Source organism: Brachypodium distachyon, chromosome 3 (genome assembly GCF_000005505.3).
Source record: "Brachypodium distachyon strain Bd21 chromosome 3, Brachypodium_distachyon_v3.0, whole genome shotgun sequence".
NCBI lineage: Eukaryota > Viridiplantae > Streptophyta > Magnoliopsida > Poales > Poaceae > Brachypodium > Brachypodium distachyon.
This window is the reverse complement of record NC_016133.3, coordinates 1,445,026-1,470,873: the sequence shown is the minus strand read 5'-3', so window position 1 is coordinate 1,470,873 and position 25,848 is coordinate 1,445,026. Positions and strand designations below refer to the sequence as shown.

Genomic DNA, 25,848 nt, shown 5'->3' with positions numbered 1-25,848 from the left:
TTGGTAGTGGGCCTACTCTTTTTTTTCCCGAGAAGAAAGGCACAATCTCAAGGCCTCTGCGTCCTCGGATGCAAACAACCATATTTCCGGATAACCATACTAAATTGTTAACATTTGAATAACGTTTTAATATCATCATTATTTTGTTACTACCCCATCCAAAAATACAAGAAATCAATATAAGGATAAGTTGATCCTTGAGCACATGATCACACAAACAACACTTTATTGCAAGCAAACGATCGATCGACAACGGCAGATTGTTACATAAACTTAACCTAGCTTGCAGAAAATGCATAGTACGTAGAACAAAATGCATAATCTAGCTAGTAGTACAATTGATTGATACAAAATCGGGCTAGTAGCTAGCTAGCTACACGGGAGGCAGCATAATTTCACCGAGCGGTTGGTTGACCCTGCAAAACAGCAACAGAGGAAGAAAAAGAAAACGTCAAATCGCAGTTGGACTCAATTTGACAAAGTAATAAAAAGTGGACCGTAAAGAGAGAGAGAGAGAGAGAGAGAGAGAGAGAGAGAGTAGTAGCTAGATAATAGTCAAACACTACAAACACATGCATGATTGCATGATGATTAACTTAAGCTCGATCATCGTAGGTACGTACGCCACCGGGAGTGATCGAGGGTTAACTAATTAAGAAGCCGGCCATTGCAGAATAACGTGTTGAACGAAGAATGTTTGCAAGTAGATATCTGTAATTAGCTTAGTATATACCTGCTTTCCCTGCGGTGGAAGTAGGCGGAGGAAGCCCCAATCCCGGTGGCGATGGCCGTGACCCAGACGAGCATCGCGACGGGGAGTGTGAGCAGGCCAGCCGCCGCCGTGCTGCTGCGGATCACCATGTAGGCGAAACAGAAGGTGAGCAGCGTGGTGAGCACCCAGATGGCGTCCCTGAGCCTGTCCCTGGACGCCGACCCCACGGCCGCCCTGTCGTGGAGCCAGACGCAGCAGCAGAGCGGCACCAGGTGCAGGTAGGAGATGGCCACGAAGACGACGGTCGCCTGGTCGTCCTTGGAGCGGCGGTAGACGGCCATGGCGGAGTTTAAGGTGATGAAGCCCAGCCCTGCCAACAGCGTCCATGGGAAATGGCCTTTGACCGCTGAGCGTGATGCAGGCTGCTGGTCCATGCAATATAAGTGTATAACTGTATGAATCGTATATACTGGAGGCTAGCAATTAGTACATATCAAACAGTAGAGCAGAGAAAATGGACAATATATAGGGCACGGCACCAGGCACCTAATAAGCTGGCTGCACGAGCTGACGTGAGGGGACGTCCGCGCGGACGTCCGTCAACGGCAAAGGCCTCACACGTGCAAAGATAGGCCTGGTGATCGATACCGACCACGCGTAATTGTAATGCAGAGTCAGTTTATGTATCTTTCGACGCCTTGATCAGCCCTTGACCACTGATCGAGCTTAATTAGTTGCCTGGAAGCTTCTACGGGCCCAACTTGCAGCGGCCAAGGCACCTAAAAAGACATGTACACAGGATTAATCAGTACTCCTTTGCATGGATTATGACATGATCCAATTCGATCGATTGTAATACACACTGTCAGATTGGTTGAATCCCAACTCATTCACCCTCTCTTTAATGTCAAAAAAACTGATGTAGTCCCCTGTCAATCGTCTCTGCTTCAGGATTCCTACGTCCACGATCATGACAAATATATACCTCATCGCCATCTCTATTGCCATCTAGTACATATTTCCAAAGAAAAAAAAAGAGTAATCAATTGGAAAAACTAGAAAAACACAACTTTACTGTAAAAACAGCAACATTATTGAAACAAACAGAAATAAAATTTACTGTAAAAATCTGAACACTAAAGAAACTAAACGGCAAGATTTTCAATGATTATCATCACCTGTCAAAATCCCTAAAACGAAATCTGAGTACACTATGCAAATTACAAGTACTCTCTCAGTTAACAAGATGCAACAATGCAAATTACACGGACTGAAGGGGTGGGGGTGGGGGGGGGTGGGGGTGTGGGGGGGAGGGAGACAAGAGGGGACGGAAAGAGCGAAAGGATGCGAGAGTATTGATGAACCCTCCGCCACCTACTTCACCGGTGATCGCCAGAGATCACGAGAGGAAATATTCACCTCGCCGCTTGCTGTTCGCCCTTTGGCCTCGTGCCTGTTGATCATGAGAGGATAGATCGGGCATTTCCGAGATATGCGAGAACTGATTGAGGGAGAAAAAGGAAGACTCCGTGCGTCCGGGAACGTGAGAAATGACTGAGGTCATGGCTGGGTTTGCCTATCCGGTCAGGTGCCGTGGTGCACCCCGGTTCGGCTGGTTCGACCGGCTCGGCTCGGCAGCAACGGAGGAAGCGCACTTGAGAAATGCGCCTCTGATGTGGCATGCCACGTAGGCTTGAAATGTGGGCTCCGTCTGTCAGACCGGATGGGATTAATTAGGGCAAAAATCTTAAATAGGGTTATAGGTGGCACAAGTTTTGCTAAATGGTGGGGTAAAAAAAAAGGGAAAAATCCACTATATGGGGTCAAAATCGGTAAAAAAAAAAGAGAGTGGAATTTGGGGGTAAAAAATGGAATTCGCTCTAATTTTTATGATGTACCGTGGAAGTGGATTCTATTTCTTTGCACTGATTGTGATTAGCAATACGTACGATCTAAGGAAGAGCCTAGATTGTAAACGTTATAATTTTTTTATTAGTAACAAGTTAAGTTTTTTTTAGGAAACACGGTACAGACGCAAGCACTCACACACACACGCACGTACACTCACTCTACCCCTATGAACACCTCCGAACGCACTGCACTGCATGTACTAGTACGATTTCCGTTTTGCTAAATGGAGTCAAAAATGCGATTAGAGCAAAAATCTTAAATAGGGTCATAGGTGGCACAAATTTTGCTAAATGGAGTCAAAAAAAATGAAAAATTATTGGTAAAAAGAAATGGAATTTGGGGGTAAAAAATGGCGGCCCGCAAAGCGGCCGGGGTGCGTTCATGGGCTGACCGAACAAGGCCCAAATCTTTGTTGAACGCTGGGCCTTGGGCGAAGCCGGGACACGTGGCCCGCTTATATAGACCTCGAGGAGACGAAACTGCGCCACGAACGCACTGCACTGCATGTACCAGCTAGTACGATTTCCGTTCAGCAATTTAAGCGATGCATCCGTTCGTCTACTGCATGTACCAGCTAGTACGATTTCCGTTCAACAAATTAACGCTGACACATGCTTCTTGACACACAGATCCACTTACTGAGACACGGCTGTACGTTGTCTTGTTACACACATTGACAAATGTCTATGTTATGTGTCACACTGCAGATCCAGTGAGCATGGCTTTCGCTGGCCTCTCTGTCATCGTCGACGGCGAGCTGAACCCCTACACCGAGTCGCCCGTCGACGCCGGCGGCAAGAGCGACTACCGCTTGCTCGTCGTACAGGGCTTCACTCGTAACCCCATCAAAGACAATCCCATATGGCCTTGCAGGTGCATCCATTCTCGTCCTTTCATAGTTGGAGGCCAACGCTGGTGTCTCATTTACTACCCTAAAGGTCTCTCTGCTAAGGACTCTATTTCGATTTTCCTTACCTCTCTTAATGATGATGATGATGATGGTACGGCTAATGACGATGAGGAGCGGGTCGTGAGAGCTCGCTTTCGCTTCAGTTTCATTGACCAGCCCGAGTTGCGGCCGCCCTTCACCCGTCGATGCAGAATATGTGACTTCTATCCAGACTCTTGTGACTACGATTATAATGGCAAGTACAGATTCTTCAGAAGGGATGTTTTGGAAAGATCAAGACACTTCAAGGATGATAGCTTTGTCATCCTATGTGACGTCCTTGTCGTTGACGACGACGCCGACACCGCTGAGGAGGAGGATGACATGGCAACTGACACGCAGGAGGTGCAGCTACCCGACATGCTGCAGAGCCATCTCAGCAACCTCCTGACCAAGGAGGGCACGGACGTTACCTTTGAGGTCGGCGACAAGAAATTCGCTGCGCACCGTTCCGTGCTTGCAGCTCGATCTGCCGTCTTTAAGGAGAAGCTCTCATCTGGCACCAGGGATGCTGTGTTGAAGATAGATGACATGGAGCCAGATGTGTTCGGTGCCCTTCTTACCTTCATTTACACCGACGTGTTCTGCGGCATGGACAACGAGCCAAAGCCCGTGACGTGGCTGCTGCAGTTGCTTAAAGCTGCAGATACATATGATCTCCAGAAGCTCAGGTTGATCTGTGAAGAGATGTTGGCTGGTCGTTTTATGGACGAGGACACGATGGCAGACATCATTGAAGTAGCTGAGCGTAGGCGGTGCCGCTGGTTGAAGGAAATGTGCTTGGAGTTTATCAAATCTCACACCCGTTTGCTCAAGATTTTCACGGATGATGGCTTGGAGGAGATGATCAGAACCTGCAGCCCCTCTGTTCTCAAGGAGCTCATCGCCAAGTTTGCACTTCCTAATGAGTTCTCAATGAGCTTATCGTCTAGTACCTCTAGCTCATGAGATGTTCATGATTTGTACTGGATGTTGAAATGCGTGCAGTAATCTCTAGTATGCTTGCTTGTTTGCTTTTGTCCATGCTCTGAAATCTCTTTTAGTATCCTTGCTAGTTCTTGCTAAGATTGGGTACGGCAAGTGAGAATTTAGTTGTGTCAGCGCGACTTGATCCAGCAATCGTCCCTGTTTATCTCAGCCAACCTACTTTACCCTTGCAAACCTCATTTAGCTCCGAATAGCAACATTATCGTGTTACCACACATATATTCACGACTTGTACTGTTCAGCTGATGTTCTGCTTGTTTGTTTCTCGTTGCATCTATCGTCGAGCCGACTTGAATATTCAATGAGCTGATGGACTACGTACATAGCAAATTATCTGGATCAACTTTCAATTTTGTTTTATCCATGACACATAACAATTGTTCCTAGTGTAAGCTGCAACAAAAATAAATATATTATTCTCGAATCTTTGGACAAGATGAGATTGTAAAACACAATGGAAGAACAGTGCTGAAGGTAATGTTGTTTGCGCATGAGCGATAGCATATCCTTAGGATTATTAATTATTAGGATTCGGTAAACAATCTAAAGGGAGGACTGGTGGCGTCGTCGCTGCGGTGTGGAGGCTCGGGTGGCCCGACGCCGGCGTCATAATCCTTTGCATGGATTGTGACATAATCCAATTCGATCTATTGTAATACACACTATCAGACTGGTTGAATCCCAACTCATTCACCCTCTCTTTAATGTCAAAAAAACTGATGCGGTCCCTGTCAATCATCTCTGCTTCAGGATTCCTGCGCCCACGATCATGATAAATATTTACCTCAGCGTCATCTCTGTTGCCGCATCTACATATTTCCAAAGAGAAAAAATAATAGAGTAATCAATTGGAAAAACTAGAAAAAACACAACTTTACTGTAAAAACAACAACATTATTGAAACAAACAGCAACTTTACAGTAAAAATCTGAACACTAAAGAAACTAAACGGCAAGATTTTCAATGATTATCATCACCTGTCAAAATCCCTAAAACGAAATCTGAGTACACTATGCAGATTACAAGTACTCTCAGTTAACAAGATGCAACAATGCAAATTACACGCACTGAAGGTGAGGAGACAAGGGTCGGAAAGAGCGAAAGATGCGAGAGTATTGACGAACCTGCCGCCACACCTACTTCACAAGTTTTGCTAAATGGTGGGGTCAATTTTTTTTTGGAAAATCCACTATATGGGGTCAAAATAGGGTCGTAGGTGGCACAAAGAGCGAATCTTAAATAGGGTCATAGGTGTCATAGGTGGCACAAGTTTTGCTAAATGGTGGGGTCAAAAAAAAAGGAAAATACACTGTATGGGGTCAAAATCGGTAAAAAAAAAAAAAGAGACTGGAATTTGCTCTTATTTTTATGATGTACCGTGGAAATGGATTCTATTTCTTTGCATTGATTGTGATTAGCAATACATACGAATGATTTTTTTATTAGTGACAAGTTAAGTTTTTTTTTAGGAAACACAGTACAGACGCAAACACTCACACACACACGCGCACGTAGACTCACCCTACCTCTATGAGCATCTCTGAGAAACTGAGCCGCCGGCCGATCATCTTGAGATTGACGAAATTACCACAGGCGGCTCGTAGTTGACAGGTACTCTTGAGATTGATGAAGTCACCACAGACGACTCGTAGTTGGCTGGTACGTTACTCCCACCGAAAGCACAACGACGGTTAAAGACTAGAATAAATCCAGAAAATGCGATCACCCATGCCAAATCTGGAACTTGAACCTGGGTGGGTTGGTTGCACCACAAAAAACCAACCTCTTGAGTTAGGCTCAGTTAATTCGCAATATAAAGTTAAGTTTGTTCATGTATAGTCTCATTTGCTTAAATGTGCAAAAAAAAATATTGAAAGGAGGGCCCCTATCGGTTCTATGCATCGGTTGAAATCTTTAAAAAAAACTTATCGTCTAATACTTTTATAGTTTCCTGCTTTAGGTTTACCGTTGCTTCAGTGCTAGTAATCAACTGTTTTTTTGAGAATTGCTTTTTTTTTTTAGGGTTTTTTTGAGAATTGCTAGTAATCAACTACGGCTTCAGCAAAGGCTTTATCGGATCAAAGTCCGTTTTGCCTTCAGCAAAGGCTTTATCGGAGGGCTTTTTTTTTTTGAAATACGGCCGAACAAGGCCCATATCTTTGTTGAACGCTGGGCCTTCGGCAAAGATATGGGCCCGCTTATACAGACCTCGAGGAGAGGAAACTGCGCCACGAACGCAATGCACTGGTACGATTTCCGTTTAGCAATTTAATTGCGTCCCGGTTCGTCTACTGCTCGATCTCGAGGAGACGTACCGCCAGATTCTTTAATTACTTTTCCCGGACTTCACGAACTACTACTCCCTAGCTACGTCTGAACACGGAGAGTTTTCTGATACTAGATGTTTTATAAATGCTGAACCTGGCCGGATTACTGCTCTCCATCTCCACCTTAATTCGTCTCCTCCCTCATCTCCTCTAGCTAGTAATACAAGCTAGCTCGTCGATCCAAACCCAACCGCCGACGGCGATCCTCCATTCCTCAGTAAGTACACACATTAATATCCATTTCTTCTCTATCGGTTTTTTTGCCTCACCGCACACAATCCACACAGCTAGATCCAGTACTGATGAGCATGGCTTTCGCTGGCGTCTCTGTCTGCCCCTACACCGAGTCGACCTTCGACGCCGGCGCCATCAACAGCGGCTACCACTTGCTCGTCGTCCAAGGCTACACTCGTGTTACCGAAGACAGTATTCCCCGCTGCGGTTACATCCATTCTCGCCCTTTCATGGTTGGAGGACATCTCTGGAGTCTCGAGTCGTACCCTTTTGGTTGCTGCCAAGATGAATTTATGTCGGTTTATCTTTGCTGTCTTGAGGATGATACGGACGATACGGCGCCCGTGAGAGCTCAGTTTTCCTTGAGTTTCATTGACCAGCCCGAGTTGCGGACGTCCTTCACCTGTGGACGCAAAATACATGACTTCTATCCAGGCACTACCAATAATCTTTATGGTGAAGAGAGATTCATGAGAAAGAATGTTTTCGAAAGATCAAGACACCTCAAGGACGACGGCTTCGTCATCCGGTGCGACATCCTTGTCATTGAGAACAATACTAACAAGACAGACACGGCCGAGGAGGAGCAGGTTCCCATGGTAACTGACACTGAGAAGCAAGCAGATGGCTCCGGCACTCATGACACCGATGCCGATGCGGAGGAGCAGCCACCCGTCGACATGCGGAGCCATTTCAGCGACCTCCTCCGGACCAAGGAGAGCTCCGACGTTACCTTTGAGGTCGGCGGCGAGAAGTTCGCTGCACACCGTTGTGTGCTTGCAGCTCGATCTACCGTCTTCAAGGAGAAGCTTTTTGGCAACGTTGTTCTGGAGGCCAAGGGTGGTGCTGTCTTAAAGATAGATGACATCAAGCCAAATGTGTTCAGTGCCCTTCTTACCTTCATTTACACCGACGCGTTCTGCGGCATGGAGGTGGACAACGAGCCAAAGCCCGTGACGTGGCTGCTGCAGTTGCTTAAAGCTGCAGATACATATGATCTCCAGAAGCTCAGGTTGATCTGTGAAGAGATGTTGGCCGGTCGTTATATGCAAGTGACCAACGTGGCAGTCATTGTTGCGGTAGCTGAGCGTAGACGGTGCCACTGGTTGAAGGAAATGTGCTTGGAGTTCATCAAATCTCACACCCGTTTGCTCAAGATTTTCACGGATGATGGCTTGGAGGAGATGATCAGAACCTGCAGCCCCTCTGTTCTCAAGGAGCTCGTCGCCAAGTTTGCAGTTCCTAATTAATTAGTACTAGTAATTCTTAGTAGAAGATCTTAATCCATGCTTCGATCGTCGCTTCTAAATATTTATATTTCCTTTTTTAAAAGTTACTGTATTATGTTATCTACTCATGAATTTGATCGTACTGTCCTATCAGCTAGTACCTAGCTACTGAGATGTTAATGATTTGTAGTACTTGATGTTGACAATCGGGCGGTAATCTTTTTTTTTCAGGAATTCGCGCAGTAATCTATAGTATATGCTTGCTTGTTTGCTTTTGGCCTTCCAGTTTGTCATTCTCATATACTCAATGGAAGCTTCCATTTGTTATTCTCATTTGTCCATTTCACCTTTTTTTTTTCATTTTTAGTTTATTTCCCAACTACATACACGATCTTTTTTTTTTCTATTTCATTCTTTTTCAAGCACAAACAGACTCGGATTAATACTTCTTGCAACAATAAACGGTTAAGCAAACGGACAGAAGCTACAAACCTGAGACATCATGCATATATACGTTGCGTGCATGTAATATTTTGAGATTGAAGCTACTCCCTCCATTTCAAAACACAACTCATATAGATTTTTCTCATTTGTTCCACAACACACCACATTTTTCTCTTGTTATCCGCACCCGGCCAATAACTACTCACATCTATTTATTATTAGTCCAATATGAGTGGTCAGGCACTAGAAACGAGAGCTGACTTGGTCCAAGTGCACACATCTATATGAGTTGTGTTTTGAAACGGAGTGAATAGTATTGATTAATAAAGTACAGTACTAATTTTTATCAAATGACCTGGTCAAAAATATCTAACGCGCCCACGGAGTAGTATATGCATACGGGTCCATCAAGGATTTCAGTTTAGACCTCGAGGAGACGCACGAACGTACTAGTGCGTGAATGCAGGCCGGAATTAACGGTGTTTGATCAGCTCCCGAGGAGACGTACGCCCGGATTATTAATTACTACTCTTCCTCTTCCTTACGTCTGAAGTGAACACGGAGAGGTTTCTGATACGAGAAGAAGGCTATATAAATAAATGTTGATCCCGGCCAGACGGACTGCTCTCCATCTCCAACCTTCGTCTCCCCCCTCCTTCATCGTCTAGCAGTAAGTACCCAAGCAATCTTCTCTCTTGATTAATTTTTCTCTTCACAGTAGAGATCGACTGATGAGCATGGCTTTCGCTGGCGTCTCTGTCATCGACGACGGCAAGCTGTGCGCCTCCACCGCGTCGCCTGTCGACGCCGGCTACGACGACAGCGGCTACCACTTGCTCGTGGTCCAGGGCTACACTCGTACCACCAAAGACACGCCAACGGGCGAGTATGTTGAGTCTCGTCCTTTCAAAGTTGGAGGCGTTCGCTTCCTTCTCCGCTGTTACCCTAATGGACGGAATGAGGACGCCAAAGAATTTATATCCGTTACGCTTGACTTTGGCGAACAAGACCCGGGAGTAGTACATCTTTTTCCCGTTTCAGTTCGGTGTGCAAAAAGCTTAATTGACCAGACAGCCCAGCAAGTGTCATCAGAAATCAAACGAGGAGATGAAACCTACATATCTGGACAGAATGTCTCTACGAGGATGTCGTTAGAAGGGATGTCTTGGAAAGGTCTAGGCATCTAAAAAATGACAGCTTCACTATCCGGTGTGACGTTGTCGTCTGCCGCTTCACGTTCGTGGTGGAAAAGAGACGTGCTGGCACTATCACAACAATGCCATGGCCCGACATGCCCGACCATTTCAGCAACCTCCTCCTGACCAAGAAGGGCAGTGACATTACCTTTGAGGTTGGCGGCAAGATGATTGCGGCGCACCGATGCGTACTTGGGGCCCGATCTTCTGTCTTCATGGAACAGTTCTTTGGGGCCGGCGTCATGAATGAGGGCGCTACTGCAACAAGTGTTGTGAAGATAGATGGCATCAAAGAAACCGTGTTCAGGGGCTTGCTTACTTATGTCTACACAGATGCATTGCCCTACATCCGCTCGGACAAGATGGAGGAAGATGAAGGAGAAAAGCAAGAAAGAAACGGCAAGGGGCAGGTTGAAGCAGGAGAAGAAGAAGGAGAAACAGATGAAGAGGAAACAGATGAAGAGGAAAGAGAAGAGAACAGATGAGGAGGAAAGAGTAAAGGATGTGATGTGGTTTCTGCACATGCTTGAAGCTGCGGATAGATATGATCTCCAAGGTCTGAAAATGAGCTATGAAGAGGCGTTGGCCCGTTCTCTATGCGTGAGCATGGTGGCGGACATTATTGTTGGAGCTGAGCAGAGACGGTGCCAGTGGTTGAAGGAGGTGTGCCTCCAGTTCATCAACTCTCATACAAGTTTGCCTTCTGTTTTCACGCCTGAGGTATTGGCAATGGTGATCAGAACCTCAAGCCTCTCCGGTCTCAAGGAGCTCATGTCAAAGTTTGCTTCCTAGGTATCTCAAGAATCATGTTGTCCTATATATGCATCTCCTTTCTGAAACGTTAATATGTCATCGATCAATTCGTACTATGTATCCGACCTGGATATGAGAGGGTCCTAGCTAGTAGTGTGTCCATTTCCTATTAGCTACTGGAGTATTCTTCTATTTATGTACTGGATGCTGAGAACTTGATGCAGTTATCTAATGTAAGCAATCTATTTCTATTTTTTGTGCAGTAGCTTGCTATTTTTCTGTTGTTCATGGATCTGTGTTGATATGTTGAGCAAAAGAAAAGGTTCGTTCTTGGGGTGCATGCATGGATGGGTGATAATTTGATAGACCGCAATCATCAAACTTTTTGGTTGTGTGCAAGTATTCACAGCAAGAGAGGTAATTTGGCTAAGCCTACCACAAATTAACCCCAGTATATCCTATCATGTAGTAGTAGTACACAGATGTTTCCTAGTGGGAATATTTTTGGGGATTTTGTTAATCATCATTCTAACGGTACATATTCATGCAATCCGTGTGTACAGTATATAGCTCAGCTTCATACAGGTTTACCCAGTCTAGCGCTCTGGTAGATATCTCCTGCCTTAAGCTACTTCAGAGACACCATATGCCTTCACCACCAGTCCACCACAGTAAAAAGGATTTACCCCGGCCCAGAAAGTTTGCAAACTTTGCTCCCAGATGCTGCATCAGGTGGATCGAACAGGGTCATGAAAAAGAATAATGAATGACAGGAACTGTGAAACATATATAGTGTGGGTCTAGGACAACCGACAAGATAACAAATTGAAGGGGAGGACAAGATAACAAAAGGAAGTCATACTTTGTGTAGCTAGATGATAATACTGATCATTAACACCAGAACAATGTGGAGATCCGTAACACACAACAGAAAAGGCAAATGCATATGTCTGAAGTTACTGTTTTAGCAAAGCAACCTATATGTCATTTGGAGGTCATGAATAACTAAATAAGTAGCACATTGGCAGAAAATGTAGAGCCTGTTACAGCCTGAAACGTGTAGCGCTAACACTGAATAATGAGCCTCTTCAGATTTACTAGCTTCGTGCAGCTGGAATAAGAGATCTCATCCTCATTTAAGAATAGTTCCATGTTATATAAAAATGACCTTATGTTTTATATTTTCTAGAGAAGTAGGAGTAAAGAGCGTCACAAATAGAGCTGATTGTGCGAACAAACGAACAAAAATTTCACGAGATGATAATATTTTGCCTCACCTTTTTAGTTGTAGTCTTCCTAGCTTTTGCTTTTCTCGCCTTCAAAGTACTTGAAGACACCATATCCAGTCGTACCCCCGATAAACAAGAGTACAGTCGGAGTGAAAGATGGATAAAGGAATTTGACAAGAAAGCTGTCCCATTCTGCGGGCAGAAAACCTGCGTGCCATTAAAAATAATAGAACATGATTACTTCAGCCAACAATTCTACTGTAACAAAGCAGTTTTCAGTCCAAAAAGAAAATCTACTGTAACATGATTACTTGGCTCATTTAGAATGAGCAAAGATGCAACATGCTACGCTTCGGTTAAGTTAACAGAGATCAAACCGTAGTTCAGTAGTACAGTGACGTGCTAATGAGCTACAATTTCGTAACTGTGCCGCAACCCTTCTTACTCCACGAGCAATGTCCAAATTATTAACTCTTACCATATGACTGGCACCACCGAAATTCCCCATCCCCACGAGCAGAGCAATGTCCAGATTCGCCACAAGACGAGCTCATATGATAAAAGTACTCACGCGACGTTAAATCGAATTCCTCGTACAACTCCATGCCCAATTAGTTCTAGACAGCCGACAGCATATCCTCGTAGGTTTGCGACACCATATTTCTAGTACGGAGTAGTATAATTACCGGAGGCGGCGAGCGCAAGGCCCTGGAAGAGGATGACGCCGCCGAGGCCGAGCCAGGCGATGACGAAGGCGCTCTCGGTGGCCTGCCGCTGCCGCGCCTCCTCCGCCGAGGGCCGCTCCCCGTCGCCGCCGGGCTTGAACCCGGGCTCCGTCCGCTGCTGCTCGAACACCGACGCGCTCCCCGCCGGCGCGCGCCGCACCACGTCGGGCGGCGGCTCCAGTGTCTTCGCCTTGCCCTTGGACTTGCCGGGCTTCTTCTTCTTGCCCCCCGACCCCGAGGCCGCGAGCGCGCGGAGGAGCGGGCGGTGGCGGGACGGGACGGGGCGTAGGAGGGACGCGGCGGAGAGGGAGGAAGAGATCGCCGTGGCCATGGCGACGGCGTCCGGGTCTATCTCTCTGGTTTTGGCTCACCCTGGAGAGTGAGAGGTGGAGGTGGAAGGGACGAGGCACGTTTGGTGGGTTGGGCCGTGGAAAAAAAAGAGAGAGTTTAGTTTCGAGTTGGGCTTTCGGCCCGTGTAATTTGTCTGGTGAATAATGTAAAAATGCCCAGTTCGTTTTGATTCTTCGATGCGAAGCCCACTTGCCTTGGCCCGGGTGAGCATGTATCAATATCAAACCCCATGATCGCCCTTCACTCTCACTAGTCTGTCTCACACAAAAATACTCCACTTGGAGTATAGAACTCAGCACTCTTTCTGGAGAGGTTAGGCTCTGCATCTAACAATGACTTGTGTGTATGGCTGGCCGGCCGTGACAGCTTGTTAATTTAGAGCCAGGAGCTAGCTTAAATTAGGTGATGTTCCTTGTTAATTGGTGTCCACAGAATTCATATCGCAACGTTTAACACACTCGGGCATTCACATGCACTACGGAAAACACTTTAGACACCAGCCATCCATTAGCTGTCCCTTGACCTGAGACACAAAAGTTGGATGCGCGTCTGAACCAAGCAAGTATAAACAATTATTAGAGCTTTTGCACTTGGAATCCCCAAGTAGTACGAAACTTTGTTAGTATTTAATTAGTACTGCGCTTATCAGTCAGCGATCACCGTCACTTGCTAATCCTTACTCGCAGCTTAATCTGTGCACATATCATCACAATTCTTGTTTATGACAGTGCAAACGTACTGATCGATCACCCGTTTTATCTGCCCTTTGGCTGCTGCAGGTAGGGGTTGCAACTATCATACTTACATAAAGTGCTCTGAGTCGAGCAAAGACAAACCGGAGAAGGATTTTGTGGTCATTAATTTGAGAAGGGCCACAAGGAGAAACGTTCAATAAAATGGGTAAAGAAATTACTGAGTAACATTTGGCAACTGAGCACGATATGGTAGATTAGGGATTGATTAAAGCCGTATATATGGGGAATTGTTTTAGTAGTGCTGAACTTGATGATGTTCAGTTGGTAAGGCACCAACTCCAACGGACCAATGGGAAGCCTCCGCCGTTTTTGTTTGCTTTGCTTGGCTGGCCAATGGCCACTACGCACCTTCTTACACTACGGGCAGCCGTACGTTACGTGGCGTGTTCGCATTGGACGGTGCTGAGATCTGGGCCCCGCAGGCAATCGACACGCGCCGTCTCAACCTATCTCTCGCCTTAGCTGGGGTGCGGCAGCCCTCCACGTCGCTGCACCGCGTCCATAGACCACTTGCTCACATAGTCAGATGCATGAATGGTCTATCTACTGTGTATTTTGGCCCTTGGTATACTTATGAAAAACCAAAACCAGCAAGTACATGGTGTATTTAAGGGCAAGCTCCACACAAAAAAAAAACAAAGTGGTCAATAAGAGTAACAGGTTAGTACTATTTTGGCCCGTGCCCGCAAGTCCGCAGCTCGCCATCCGCTGAGTTCGTCCGACGTGCCGCGAGTCCGGCTGCTCGTCGATAGGATGTCGAGGGGTCCGGGAGTTCAAGCCTCTCCGTGTTGGAGAGGGAGACGAAGTAGGAAAGAGGAGGTGAAACAGACCGATGACGAAGGAAGCACGACTGCGGGCGGGTTGAATCAGCAAAACATGAAGGACTAATTTGCAAAACAGACAGACGGACGACGACGAAGGAAACGTTCCTCTTTTTATTATTAGGGGTGAGATATAGAAGGATTAGCAGTTTATGGGTTCATGGCAGACTATAATAGTAGTTAAGTTGATGATGGGGTTAGTCAACTAGAGGGAGGAACAGATAATGGAGAGGCGAGTTGATTCTTGGTCCTCATGAATGTTTAGATACCTTTGGACCATCTTTTGTAGCTTCAAGGAACTGCATGAGCGCATATAGTACTCGCTGAGAATGACATTTTATGAAAATAATGTGAAAGTGACTCTCTACCCAACAACAAATATGATCAAAGCTTATATATCTGTGACCAACACCTTAAAGAATAGATTCCATTACTCATAGGCAACAAAAAAAATTGCCACCCGTTTATTCCTTGTTATGTTATCAAATCTTCTTCCTTAAAGTCCTGTTTATTTTTCTTTTTGTTGCAGGATAGGTTTGGCATTATCAGACAAATGGGCATATATGATTTTTTTAAAGGTTTGTTTCAAAATAATTCTTGTGGACAAAAGATCACGATTGAAAACAAGCTAGCAATATGCATTTCATGTTTTTTCCTTTTGAAAAATAGGAGAATAAGACAAAGAAAATGAGAGAAAGGGATAAAGTCCATGCACCACGTTCACACGCCAGTCACCACGTCCCTACTCGTGCACCACACCTTACCCTTTCCTTCCATTTCCTCTCTCCTTCACCAAAAGACACATAAAAAAAAGAAGATATTAGGAAATAAAAAATCGAGTCTTTAATCCTCTCCGATAGGCCACAAAGCCCATTCCTTTCTCCCCTTGCCGCAATCCACACAGCCTCGCCCCTCCGCCCGCGCCCCTGCCCCCGCCTGCGGCTCCGGCTCCGGCTTCCGATGGGGTACGTGCTGTCGGCGGTGGCGAGGGTGCTCCAGCAGCCCACGGCGTGGGGCGCCGCCTGCGAGATGGCGCTCCTCGCGGGGCCGCTCTGGGCGGCGGCCCTCGTCGGGCTCCTCCTCGGCTGGGCCTGGCGCCCGCGCTGGGCGGCCGGCATCGTCGCCACCGCCGACCCGCCGCAATTCGCCACGGCCGAATTCTGGAGGGGCCAGCTCCCCGCCCGCCTCCGCGCGCCTCTCGACTACTTCGCCGGTGGCACCGCCGCCACCGCCGCGGCGCAGCAGGAGGAGGAAGAGACCTCCCTGCAAGGGTACGTGCCTGCTAGGCCCCCGAGATGTTCGGTGAAATGCGTGCCTGGTTCTTCTTTGTGTGGGGGATTGCTCTGGTCAAAGCCGTGTTCTTTAGTGGGATTTGGTGAAATTGGGGTGGTCTTCGATGACGGAAACGCTTGACCTGCTGCCGCTTTGCCTTGGCAGGTCATCGGAGATGGCGAACGAGGAGCTGGCGGTGGGGAAGGATGACCTGGTGAAGCTCTGGAGGCTGGTGGAAGGCAACGACGGTGGCCCATCGTGGATCAAGATGATGGAGAAGGCGCTGCCTGACATGACCTACCAGGCATGGAGGAGGGATCCCCAGGTGAATGACGCTTCTCGGAAGAATTTGATTAGTTTCTTTTCTACTTGTGGATATCAAGGTACCGAATGCCAATTTGGGTGCTAATTCTTGTCCTGTAACTGGATGGAATCAGAATGGTCCTCCGCAATACCAGAGCAGCACAATCTTTGAGAATGCAACCCCGGAAGAAGTTAGGGACTTCTTTGGGGACGATGAGTTCCGGATGTCTAACAAGTGGGATGATATGCTTATCTCTCACAAAACATTGGAGGAGTGTCAGACAACTGGGATGATGAAAGTGCATTGGGTTCGCAAGGTAGACAGTGACTTCGGATGGTGAATTAGCTCTGAGTTCTGCCAGGTTATCAGTTCATGCTTATTGTTTGCGCTCTTGCTTGCAGTTCCCCTTCTTCTGTAGCGACAGGGAGTACATCATTGCCCGTCGGATATGGAAACTTGGAAGCGCATACTACTGTGTTACAAAGGTAAAACAGGCTGGCAAATATACTGCTAATGTGGTGGCTGTGTATGGGTTTTATAGGAGAGTTGTGCTTGATCCTTAGCATATGACGATGTTGCTGACAAACATTGTGTAAAATTACAATTACATGACTGCATTGTTAATAATTCAAAAGTATATACTTCCTTTTGTGCCAAGGAAGTAATACATACTGGCATACTGCCTGAGTGCCAGGAGTAGAAAGATGCACGCAAATAGAAGATATTACAAACAAACAAGAGAATAGATTAATGTGGAAAAGCTCTGGCGTGAAAATCTAGAACTTGCTGCTTTAGCATTTGTGCAAACAAATTGATGGTGTTGACAAAAAGATGTGCTGTAGCCCATCATCTAACTCAGTTAAGAATAGGCACAGCTTGGTGAATTTATTGGTCTTGCTGATTGCACAATGTCACTTTTATGGACACCTCATACCTGACAAATGATAATGAGCGGTCACATATAGGAAGATCAACTTTTATTTCTTAAGTGTGCTTATATCTTTTTCAAATGATAATGACCTGAGGTCACTTTTCCGTCCTTCGAGTACATTTACTAGGACAGGCTTCTAACATTATTGAAGTCTTGGTATTAATGTTGAGTTGTTGACAGATGGAAGCTGCCAATTTTTCCTTTTTGCTATAATTTGCTTGGGAGCCAACCTTGTGGATAACCTCTTGCATTAAGTTATATTTAATAGTGATAACCAACCAATACGAAGGAAGGAAGAAGAACTAGGAAGTAATTGGTACATCAGTGTCAAACATAGGAATATGTCAGTGTCAGTTCTGGTTGTGGTTTTATTACATGGTGTTCCTCAGCTTTCATTAGCTCAGTTAAGACCCATTGAGATACTTGCATATTTGAACTCCTGGACTGCATTTCATAGTTAAACCCATATTTTAAGTTCGTCCTTGGTTCATCCCTGATATAGAGAAAAGTTATCTGATGTTGGTGCTTATTGTGTGCTTTATAGAAAGTTCTATTGGAACTATTGTTTCCCTACATATGCATGCAAATGTGAGCTGGCCTTTTTCTCTTTCCGTATTCTAACTGACTATGCTATCTGGATCTTAGTTACATAATAAATTCAGTTAATAAATGATGTATTCTGATTTTTCTAAAAGGAATTATGTGGATTTGGTGGAAGCCAAGTGTCTTAGCATTGTTATTTTCAATATTTACCCAGCATAAGTTATCCAGTAGGATGTTTCTCTAAGCTTAGATATTCTTGTTTATATCATCCCAAAGGTAACATGACCTGAAAAACGATGCGAAATAGTTGGAGTGAAAGAACTTGTTAACAATCACACTAGGATGTGTCTATGTGGACATGTAAATTAGTCTTGGATCATATACCCTTGCTCAGCTATTTTATTCATCTCTGTTGTTTGTACCACAATGCAGGGTGTGCAATGTTCATCCATCCCACGGCGCAGCAAACCTCGTAGAGTGGATCTGTATTACTCAAGCTGGTGCATCCGTGCCGGTAACCACTTGACTTGACTATTTTGTTTCCATTTGAGTGGTAAGAGGTGAAATGAAAACCAATTGAATAATAAGGTGGCTGAAGGAAAATAGTACCGATTCAGGAAAGGTGAAATGAATGGAGATAAATGAAAAGAAGACAACTTATTTTGCAGATGAATGAAAACAATATCACTTTTGATAACTCAGAATTATCTTTTGTCTTGAAACAGTGGAGTCAAGACGAGGGAACGGTGGATCAACGGCCTGTGAGATTCTCTTATTCCACCATGAGGACATGGGCATCCCATATGAAATTGCAAAGATTGGCATTCGGCAGGGTATGTGGGGATGCGTAAAGAGAATTGAACCTGGACTTCGTGCCTATCAGGAAGCAAGGGCTGCTGGGGAGCCACCATCACCGAGTGCATTGATGGCACGGATCAATACCAAGGTTGGCGACAATTTTGTTCGGGCATTGGAATCCAACAGCAACCAATCAGATATCGTGGAAGCAGAAGAGAAACCTGTGAAGAACCGCGTAGCGAGATTCCTTGTGCTCGGCGGGGCTGTGGCTTTGGCTTGTACTCTTGACCAAGGACTCTTGACTAAGGCTCTAATCTTTGGCGTTGCACGGAAATTTGTGGGACAGAGGAATGCACTGTAGTTTCTGATCTTTCTCAGTCCTCTGATCCAATTTGCATGGAGAAAAGAGATGATCTGGCTAACTGTAGCACATGCCTTTGAGGGCAGATGAAGGAGATTGGTGTATATATGCTGCCGGCAGCTGATGAGAGGAGAGGCGATGGAGTAAAACGATGTACTTTACATTTGGAAAAGGAATTCCAGCTATATATGAATTTAGTCTTTGCTTCGTGTAATCTTCTATGCGAACTGGTTCTGATAATTCCATGTAAATCAGAATATAAATATTTTTTGTTCTTTGAGGTGCTCGGAGACTGCTTAAAAGTCTGGAGCAACTATGCCCAACCTTCCTCTGTTTCAAAATGCATGACATTTTATTATGGACACAATATTTTAGATGCAACTATGGCTGTTGTTTCTATATGAGTATGCTGTTAAAAAGTTATAGCGTTACACAGCGAGGACTTGGACTAAACCGAACCATTCCAAATTGACGGACCAAAGTGAACATGAGTAAAAAAGTTTGAGGACTAGCAATGCATTTTACTCTTATAAAGTGAACATGAGTAAGAAGTTTAAGGACTAGCAATGCATTGTACTCTTATAAAAATACGGAATTGCTAGTTCTCGGATGACAGAGAAATAGATATTTCACAGTTGACCTGCCGATGTTGGATGGTGTGCCAAATTTTGCGCTTGTTTTCTATTTTTCTCTGTTTTCCTTTATATAGGAATTCCCTATGTTGTTTCTTTTTCCCCAAACAGGCCAACAAGGGCAGGGCAGACGCACATGACCATTTTTCACTGGGCCTGAATCTCTGACTGTTCTGTTCGTATTTCTTTTTTCATAAGATTAAGATTTTCACATAAATAATATACGTGTAATTATAATATTAGAATGTGCAATAAGGATTAGTTCCACACTTTTAAGATTAAAATTTCACATAAATTTCTGTTAGAATAGAAATCATTGAATATGCAATTTTCCTATTTTAGATTGACCTTCTAAACGTTTTCCTATTTCTTCTTTTACTAATTAAATCGGACTTTTACTATATCAAAGTTGCATGGTCTGCATAAGTAAAACTTACAGAGCAGATAACTGAATCAAAGTTACACAGCCCCAATAGCAATTTTTACCCTATATATCCTTTTGAGTCTTTATTTGAAGGTGACACGTGAATACGTGATAGTAGCAGATTGATTTCTGTTCTTACAATTCCGAAAGAAAGGCCGGAGGGCGCTGGTAAACAAAATTTGGCTTTCGCGGCATTTACTTGGACCGCTTGGTCTCAGCCAAGATCTACTCCCTGGGCGTACATTTAACCCATTTTGACCAACGTTTTGATGGGGCGCTTAATTAGGAAAATTAAACACAAATAAAGTCTAGATTCAATTGGGAGGTACGTTTAGCCTATTTTGACCAACGTTTTGATGGAATTTTAATTAGGAAAGCATAAATGCAATTAAAATTTGATTTCTTTTTCATGGCTTGTCTTGGCTGCCTATATATACGCAGCCACCTTCACGGGCAGTTTCATCCAGTCATCCCTCACATTCAGATACATATACACTTTGTGCTTGTACTATCCGATCCGGTCAAAGTAACAGCCATGGCTATCCAGCATATCCTCCTCATCGCCTTCGTGGCTTCCATCCTCTATGATGTCTCCTACGCAACAACAGCATATGATGTTCTAGAGCAAAACAACTTGCCACGGGGCCTCCTCCCGCAGGGGGTGCAGTCATACAAACTCCACGACGGCGGTCTGGAGGTGACCCTCCCAAACGTGTGCGACTTCTCCGTCTCGGTCGCTGGCAAGCAATATAAGTTTCGGTACGGCATAAGCGTCGGCGGAGCTATCCAGTCCGGATCCATAACCCAAGTGTACGGCGTGAGGGTGCAGGTGGAGTTTGCATGGCTTAGGTTCAACAAGGTTGAGCGTGCCGGTGACCAGCTCAACCTCCAACTCGAGACATCCATCGTATCGTTCCCGGTCAGTGCCTTCGCACAGAGCCCGAAATGCAACTGAGGATCTGATTCATCAATATATCGGCAACGAGAAGATGTCACGGTCTTTTGGTTCATGATATGTATGTGTTGCCTGCTTGGCATACATCGTGTCCAACAATCATGTGAGGCCGTTGGTTAAGTAGAGTGAATAAATTGATTTTGTGCTAAGTCATTGTTTGAAAAATTCCTAATTAAAATTATATACTTGATTAAACGGGGGATGCTTTATTAGGAAATTTTATTCATATGTGACCGGGGTTGAGGGAACACAACATCGTAACATTACATCTCAATTCTCAAGCATATAGAAGACCATACAAATTACAACAATTATTACCATATCATCAGTGCCGCGCTAGTATATCGCAGGTACCAGGTGTGGAGTAAACAGTTGAAAAACATAAATCAAACAAACGCCCTGCATCATCGATCATCTCGATCCATGCATGTATGACAATCAGCACGGGCATATTCTCTAGCTTCTGCGCAGCTATCTATCTAGCCGACGGCGGGGATAGCCCCGACACGGTTGTGCACGTCGTGCGAGTCATAGAAGACGCAGACGCGCGTCGAGTGGAACCCCGGCGGGCTCACGGCGGCGCCGACCGGCAGCAGCACGATCTTGAGGTCCGGCCTCTCGATGTGGATCGTCTGCACCGCCGGCTCCGCCGGCGAGCCCACCAACTCCGGCCACGACGTCTTCCCAGGGACGCTCATGATCTAATTAATTACTATAATGCATACAAGGTATGAATGATCTCTCATATTGGGCTCAATTTATAGATAGATAGCTATAGGGTTGGAGGACTAGCTCACTGATGAAGCCTGCGATGTTAACAGAGAGTTTTTGTTCAGTTTATTACGGATGTATGGGCCGTTCCCTGACAAAAACGGCCGGATTATTTTTGAGGAGCTAACTGCTATATCCAATGCCTACACACGTATTATCTAAACATTAGTTAATTGTGGCGGACATGTTCAATTAACTAGACAAGCTAGCTCATTGCAGTCACCGCCTACTAAAACTACAGAGAGAGAAACGAACAAGAAGGTGTTACCCGCAGTGGTGGTGGGCGTTGCTCTCGGATAGCAAAATCCTGGCTTCGACCCTGGGCCACGCGGCTCCCTGCGGCCCAGCACGGTCAGCCCCCAGGCCAGGGCATGACGTTTGTGGCTTTGCGGTGTCCCGCATGAGTTTGGTCCTAGCTGGGCCGATATCTGGGCGCTACGTGTTGTGCGGGCCGACGAGCTAGGATGGCAGACGTGCTGTTTCGGGCCTCCGGCGATGCCGCGATGGCTTGGACGTTTAGTCGGCAAATTATACGGCACTGGGCAAACCTAGGGCTCACCCCACTTCAATTATTCGTGTATTTTAGCATTTCTTTAACATGATCGTCATCAATCATGGTACCTACATGTTATATCAACCCACGTAAATGATATTATTATCGAAGGGATTAACAAAAAAAAACATGTAATTTTATTTGAACACAACATAGCATATTATATTCCAAGCATATTAAAAGATACGGTTATCACCGTATATACTCTATATGCATGATAGCTAGCTAGCATGACGGCACCACCACATTTCATGTGCTGAAATCAGAAGTGAAGCTTGGACTCTCTTCAACAACACATCCGACGGTCGGAGTGGCTGCGACGCGGCCGAGCTTATCGCGCGCGTCGAAGAAGACGCAAACACGCGCCGAGTCAAAGCCCGGCGAGCTCAAGGTGGTGCCCACCGGCAGAACCAGGACCCCGAGGTCGGGCCTCTCGCCGAAGATGGTCATCGCCGCCTGTGCCGCCGGCATGCCAACCAACTCTGGCCACGATGTCTTCCCAACAGAGACCATCATCTTCCTAGAATGTGTATGTAATATGTGTACATGCATAGGGTTAATTCGATCTTGTTTTGGACTGAATTTATAGATAGCTAGGGGTTGGACTCCCGCCGTTAATTGGGCCCGGCCAATTGTATAAAACCCCTGGTTGGATTTCGATGTTAACAGAGGTTCTTGTTTGGTTAGTTTCGGGATGTACGGATCGCTCGCTGACAAAACAGCCGGATATATTAATCAGAGAGCTAACCGCGATCTATCCATGCATCCAAGAATATCATCCAAATAACCTGTTGACTTGTTTAGCTTATGGCACTCTTCATCGCCCAAAAAACACGAAGAGAGAGAGGCGACGCAGATGCCTGTAAATTATATCCTACACACGGCCCAAACGTATGCAATGCGGCCTGCTACCCGAACGGCCCACTAATTCTGTATACCCAGCCAAAAAAAAAGGCATGCCAGTATATACGCGATCAATCCTTCGCTCAAAACAAAATGCGATCAATCCGCTAAAAAAGGAACAGAAATTTATGGCACGCGTCGTGATGCAAAATCCTCCTCCAAAAAATGAAGTACTCACTCTGTCGGAGGGAGTACAGTAATATGGATCGGAAGGAGTACAGTAATACATATATAAAGAAATACGACGACGAGAATAATCAAAGACACTGCCCAATTAATTCTTAATTATTCAAAAGTGAAGTACAGTAAGTATATATCTAGAGCTAGCCGACGACCGGAGTGGCAGCGACGCGGCCGAGCTTGTCCCGCATATCGAAGAAGACGCAGACGCGGTTTGACTGGAACCCCGGCGGAGTCGCCGCGGTGCCCACCGGCAGCACCACAACAATGAGGTCGGGCCTCTCGCCATGGATCGTCATCACCGCCGGCGTCACCGGCATGGCATACAGCTCCGGCCACGATGTCTTCCCAGAAGTGCTCATGATATCTTCTTGATTGATTAATCTACTTCAGCTACTCGCGACCACTCGAAATACACACTTGATGATCGATGTGTGCATAAGCCTGTCTCGTTCCGGACTGAATTTATAGTGTTGATGTGGAGCTTAGTAAATAAAGCATATACCGTTAGAATCGGCGGGTAGGTGAATGGGATATAGAGCCGAGGGCATCGATGCTACCGGAGTTTAATTCTTGTCTGATTTCCTTAATTCTATCCAGCTCCATGTACACTGCACATACACTGTTGGATATGGTTGACGGATTCAGAAAAACATCTGTCGGGCTAGCAGTGTTAGTAAAATGATTGATCTTCCCGCAAAAATAGTAATTATCATCTTATCTGTTTTTAGTGGAAACGGGAAAGGCAGCGATTTTAGCATTTTACTCAGCTCTCACATACAGGAACATGCCAAAGCCAAAGAGACTACTTTATGCATCCCTTTTCAATGTAATCCTAGCTACTTGTGTAAGTGCATGGTACAATAAACTTCTATTCTACCTTTTCTATTTTACTCTTGTTCCGATCGATAATAAGTGTCGCTGATTTATTACAACTTTGTCCTAAATCAGCGATACTTATTATGCTCGGAGGGAATACTTTATTTGAGAGACGAAGAATAAACTTTTTCTCATAATTTTTAAAAAATAGGGACATCATTTGACAAGGATCGTGTCTCATATTATTGCACGCGGTTAATTTTTTGAGTTTTTATTTCAGAAGAAAATTACACTATGGGAACATATTTAACGAGGAATCTAGTGATATTTTTTAAAATATTGATACTTGGCACTCCTAAAGTTTTCAAATTAGTTCGGTTTGAACTAAATTTATATGCCCTATTTTTAGAACAGAGAGTATATGCCACTACACTCATCGAAATGCCAGTCAGTACGACTGCATTCTACTGCCATTCCAAAGATAAGATAGAGAGATACATAATCGAGAACATGTCATATATGCATGCACGCATATTATTCCATATAAGGGGCAAGTACTACGGACGGATTACTATTACAATATGACTTATTCCATATAAGTGGCAAGTACTACAGAGTACAGGCGCCTAGCCGACGACGGGCGTCTGGGCGACGTCGGCGGTGCCGGGAGCGAGGAAGAGTCGCACGCGGTGGCCGTCGAAGCCCGGCGGCACGTTCTCCCCGGCGGTGTGGAACTCCACCACCACGTCCGGCCGGTCGCCGTGGATCTTGATCACCGCCAGCACGGAGTTCAGCCCTACCAGTTCCGGCCACGACGACTTCTGCTCGTCAACCACCACACCACCCGCCATGACTCTACCCATACTTAGGAAATTAACCAGCAACTGTATAAAATAGCCGCAAATCCAATTAGGAAATTAACCAGCAATTATATATATACTAATATACATAGTACGTACTTCCTTCAAATTTGAACTAAGATAACGACAAAAATTTACCGACGCAAATTTGGTATCAGGGAACGACAAACCTGGTCGATGAGAAGAACAAGTTATTAATAAGAGTGATCGACGGATGGAGTATGGATAATTAACGTACGTGTACGTGTATATATATACATGCAATGCAAGTGCATGCGTGCGTACGGCCTGACGTGTGCAAGCAAAGGACATGCACGCATGCATGGCTTGCACCGCCGCCCCGCGCAATTGGCTGAGATTAATTAGCATTGTAAACTGAGTCTAACTGTAGCTAGCTATATATATCTACTTTGAGTCAAGATTGCATGGGCTTATCCGCGAGCGTGGCGGAGAGAGGATGTCCTACCTACGCTAGCTCTACGTAAGACAGACGATGTTTTCTTTGTGCGTGTTTGAATATATTTTTAATTTTTCAGTCGTTCTTCCCCACTTTCCTTTTGTGTGTTTCTGATAAAGATGGCTAATATAACTGCCAGCCACTACTATACGTACGTTGTTGTCCAAACGATTTCCGCTACACAACTTTTTTTTTTGCTAGGTCTGCGGCTTGGTAAAGCCGATATCATAGAACTACTAACAGAATCTGTAAAGTTTTCAAGCGAAAACATGTTTTCCGAGTGTTAATTGTCTAGCACTTGGATGGAGAGTGTAAGCAACGACACACTTGTAAACATGCAAAACGCTTGGTAGACCTACTTTTTATTTGCCGAGTGTCGCATGGCGCCGAAGTCACGTTTTGGGCCGAGACCATTGTGCTCGTTGGTCTCTACTAATGCTACAACTTGCTCTAAAAAAATAC

At 45.3% G+C, this 25,848-nt stretch overlaps 6 protein-coding genes and 1 long non-coding RNA gene across 7 annotated transcripts; 5 read left to right on the top strand and 2 right to left on the bottom strand.

The window, feature by feature from the left end:
• Positions 1–3,341: 3,341 nt before the first annotated feature.
• On the top strand, positions 3,342–4,520 carry LOC100825721 (BTB/POZ and MATH domain-containing protein 3). Its single transcript, XM_003570809.1, has one exon. The coding sequence runs from the start codon at positions 3,342–3,344 to the stop codon at positions 4,518–4,520; it is 1,179 nt and encodes a 392-aa protein (XP_003570857.1).
• Positions 4,521–7,194: 2,674 nt separating this feature from the next.
• On the top strand, positions 7,195–8,370 carry LOC100825415 (BTB/POZ and MATH domain-containing protein 2). The gene has a single exon (XM_024460632.1). It carries the CDS (start codon positions 7,195–7,197, stop codon positions 8,368–8,370), a length of 1,176 nt encoding a protein of 391 aa, XP_024316400.1.
• Positions 8,371–9,530: 1,160 nt separating this feature from the next.
• Positions 9,531–11,067, top strand: LOC100825108 (BTB/POZ and MATH domain-containing protein 6). Its single transcript, XM_024462573.1, is given in 3 exon segments — positions 9,531–9,917; positions 9,920–10,002; positions 10,093–11,067. Coding segments are annotated over 3 exon segments (852 nt in total). The 3' UTR covers positions 10,475–11,067.
• Positions 11,068–11,105: 38 nt separating this feature from the next.
• Positions 11,106–13,099, bottom strand: LOC100826673 (protein LOW PSII ACCUMULATION 2, chloroplastic). Its single transcript, XM_003573721.4, has 3 exons — positions 12,658–13,099; positions 12,020–12,178; positions 11,106–11,465 (listed from the first exon to the last, which is right to left on the bottom strand). Exons 1-2 carry the CDS (start codon positions 13,025–13,027, stop codon positions 12,039–12,041), a joined length of 510 nt encoding a protein of 169 aa, XP_003573769.1. The 5' UTR covers positions 13,028–13,099; the 3' UTR covers positions 11,106–11,465; positions 12,020–12,038.
• Positions 13,100–15,451: 2,352 nt separating this feature from the next.
• LOC100824806 lies at positions 15,452–19,213 on the top strand. The gene is made up of 6 exons (XM_010235441.3): positions 15,452–15,894; positions 16,061–16,220; positions 16,333–16,515; positions 16,601–16,684; positions 18,106–18,187; positions 18,399–19,213. The coding sequence occupies exons 1-6, from the start codon at positions 15,584–15,586 to the stop codon at positions 18,830–18,832; spliced, it is 1,254 nt and encodes a 417-aa protein (XP_010233743.1). The 5' UTR covers positions 15,452–15,583; the 3' UTR covers positions 18,833–19,213.
• Positions 19,214–20,423: 1,210 nt separating this feature from the next.
• On the top strand, positions 20,424–20,843 carry LOC104583923. Its single transcript, XM_010237944.1, has one exon. The coding sequence runs from the start codon at positions 20,424–20,426 to the stop codon at positions 20,841–20,843; it is 420 nt and encodes a 139-aa protein (XP_010236246.1).
• A 3,725-nt stretch (positions 20,844–24,568) lies between these two features.
• On the bottom strand, positions 24,569–25,150 carry LOC112271945. Its single transcript, XR_002965505.1, has 2 exons — positions 25,100–25,150; positions 24,569–24,953 (listed from the first exon to the last, which is right to left on the bottom strand). It is a non-coding gene; the product is annotated as an uncharacterized LOC112271945 (long non-coding RNA).
• Between the last annotated feature and the right edge of the window lie 698 nt (positions 25,151–25,848).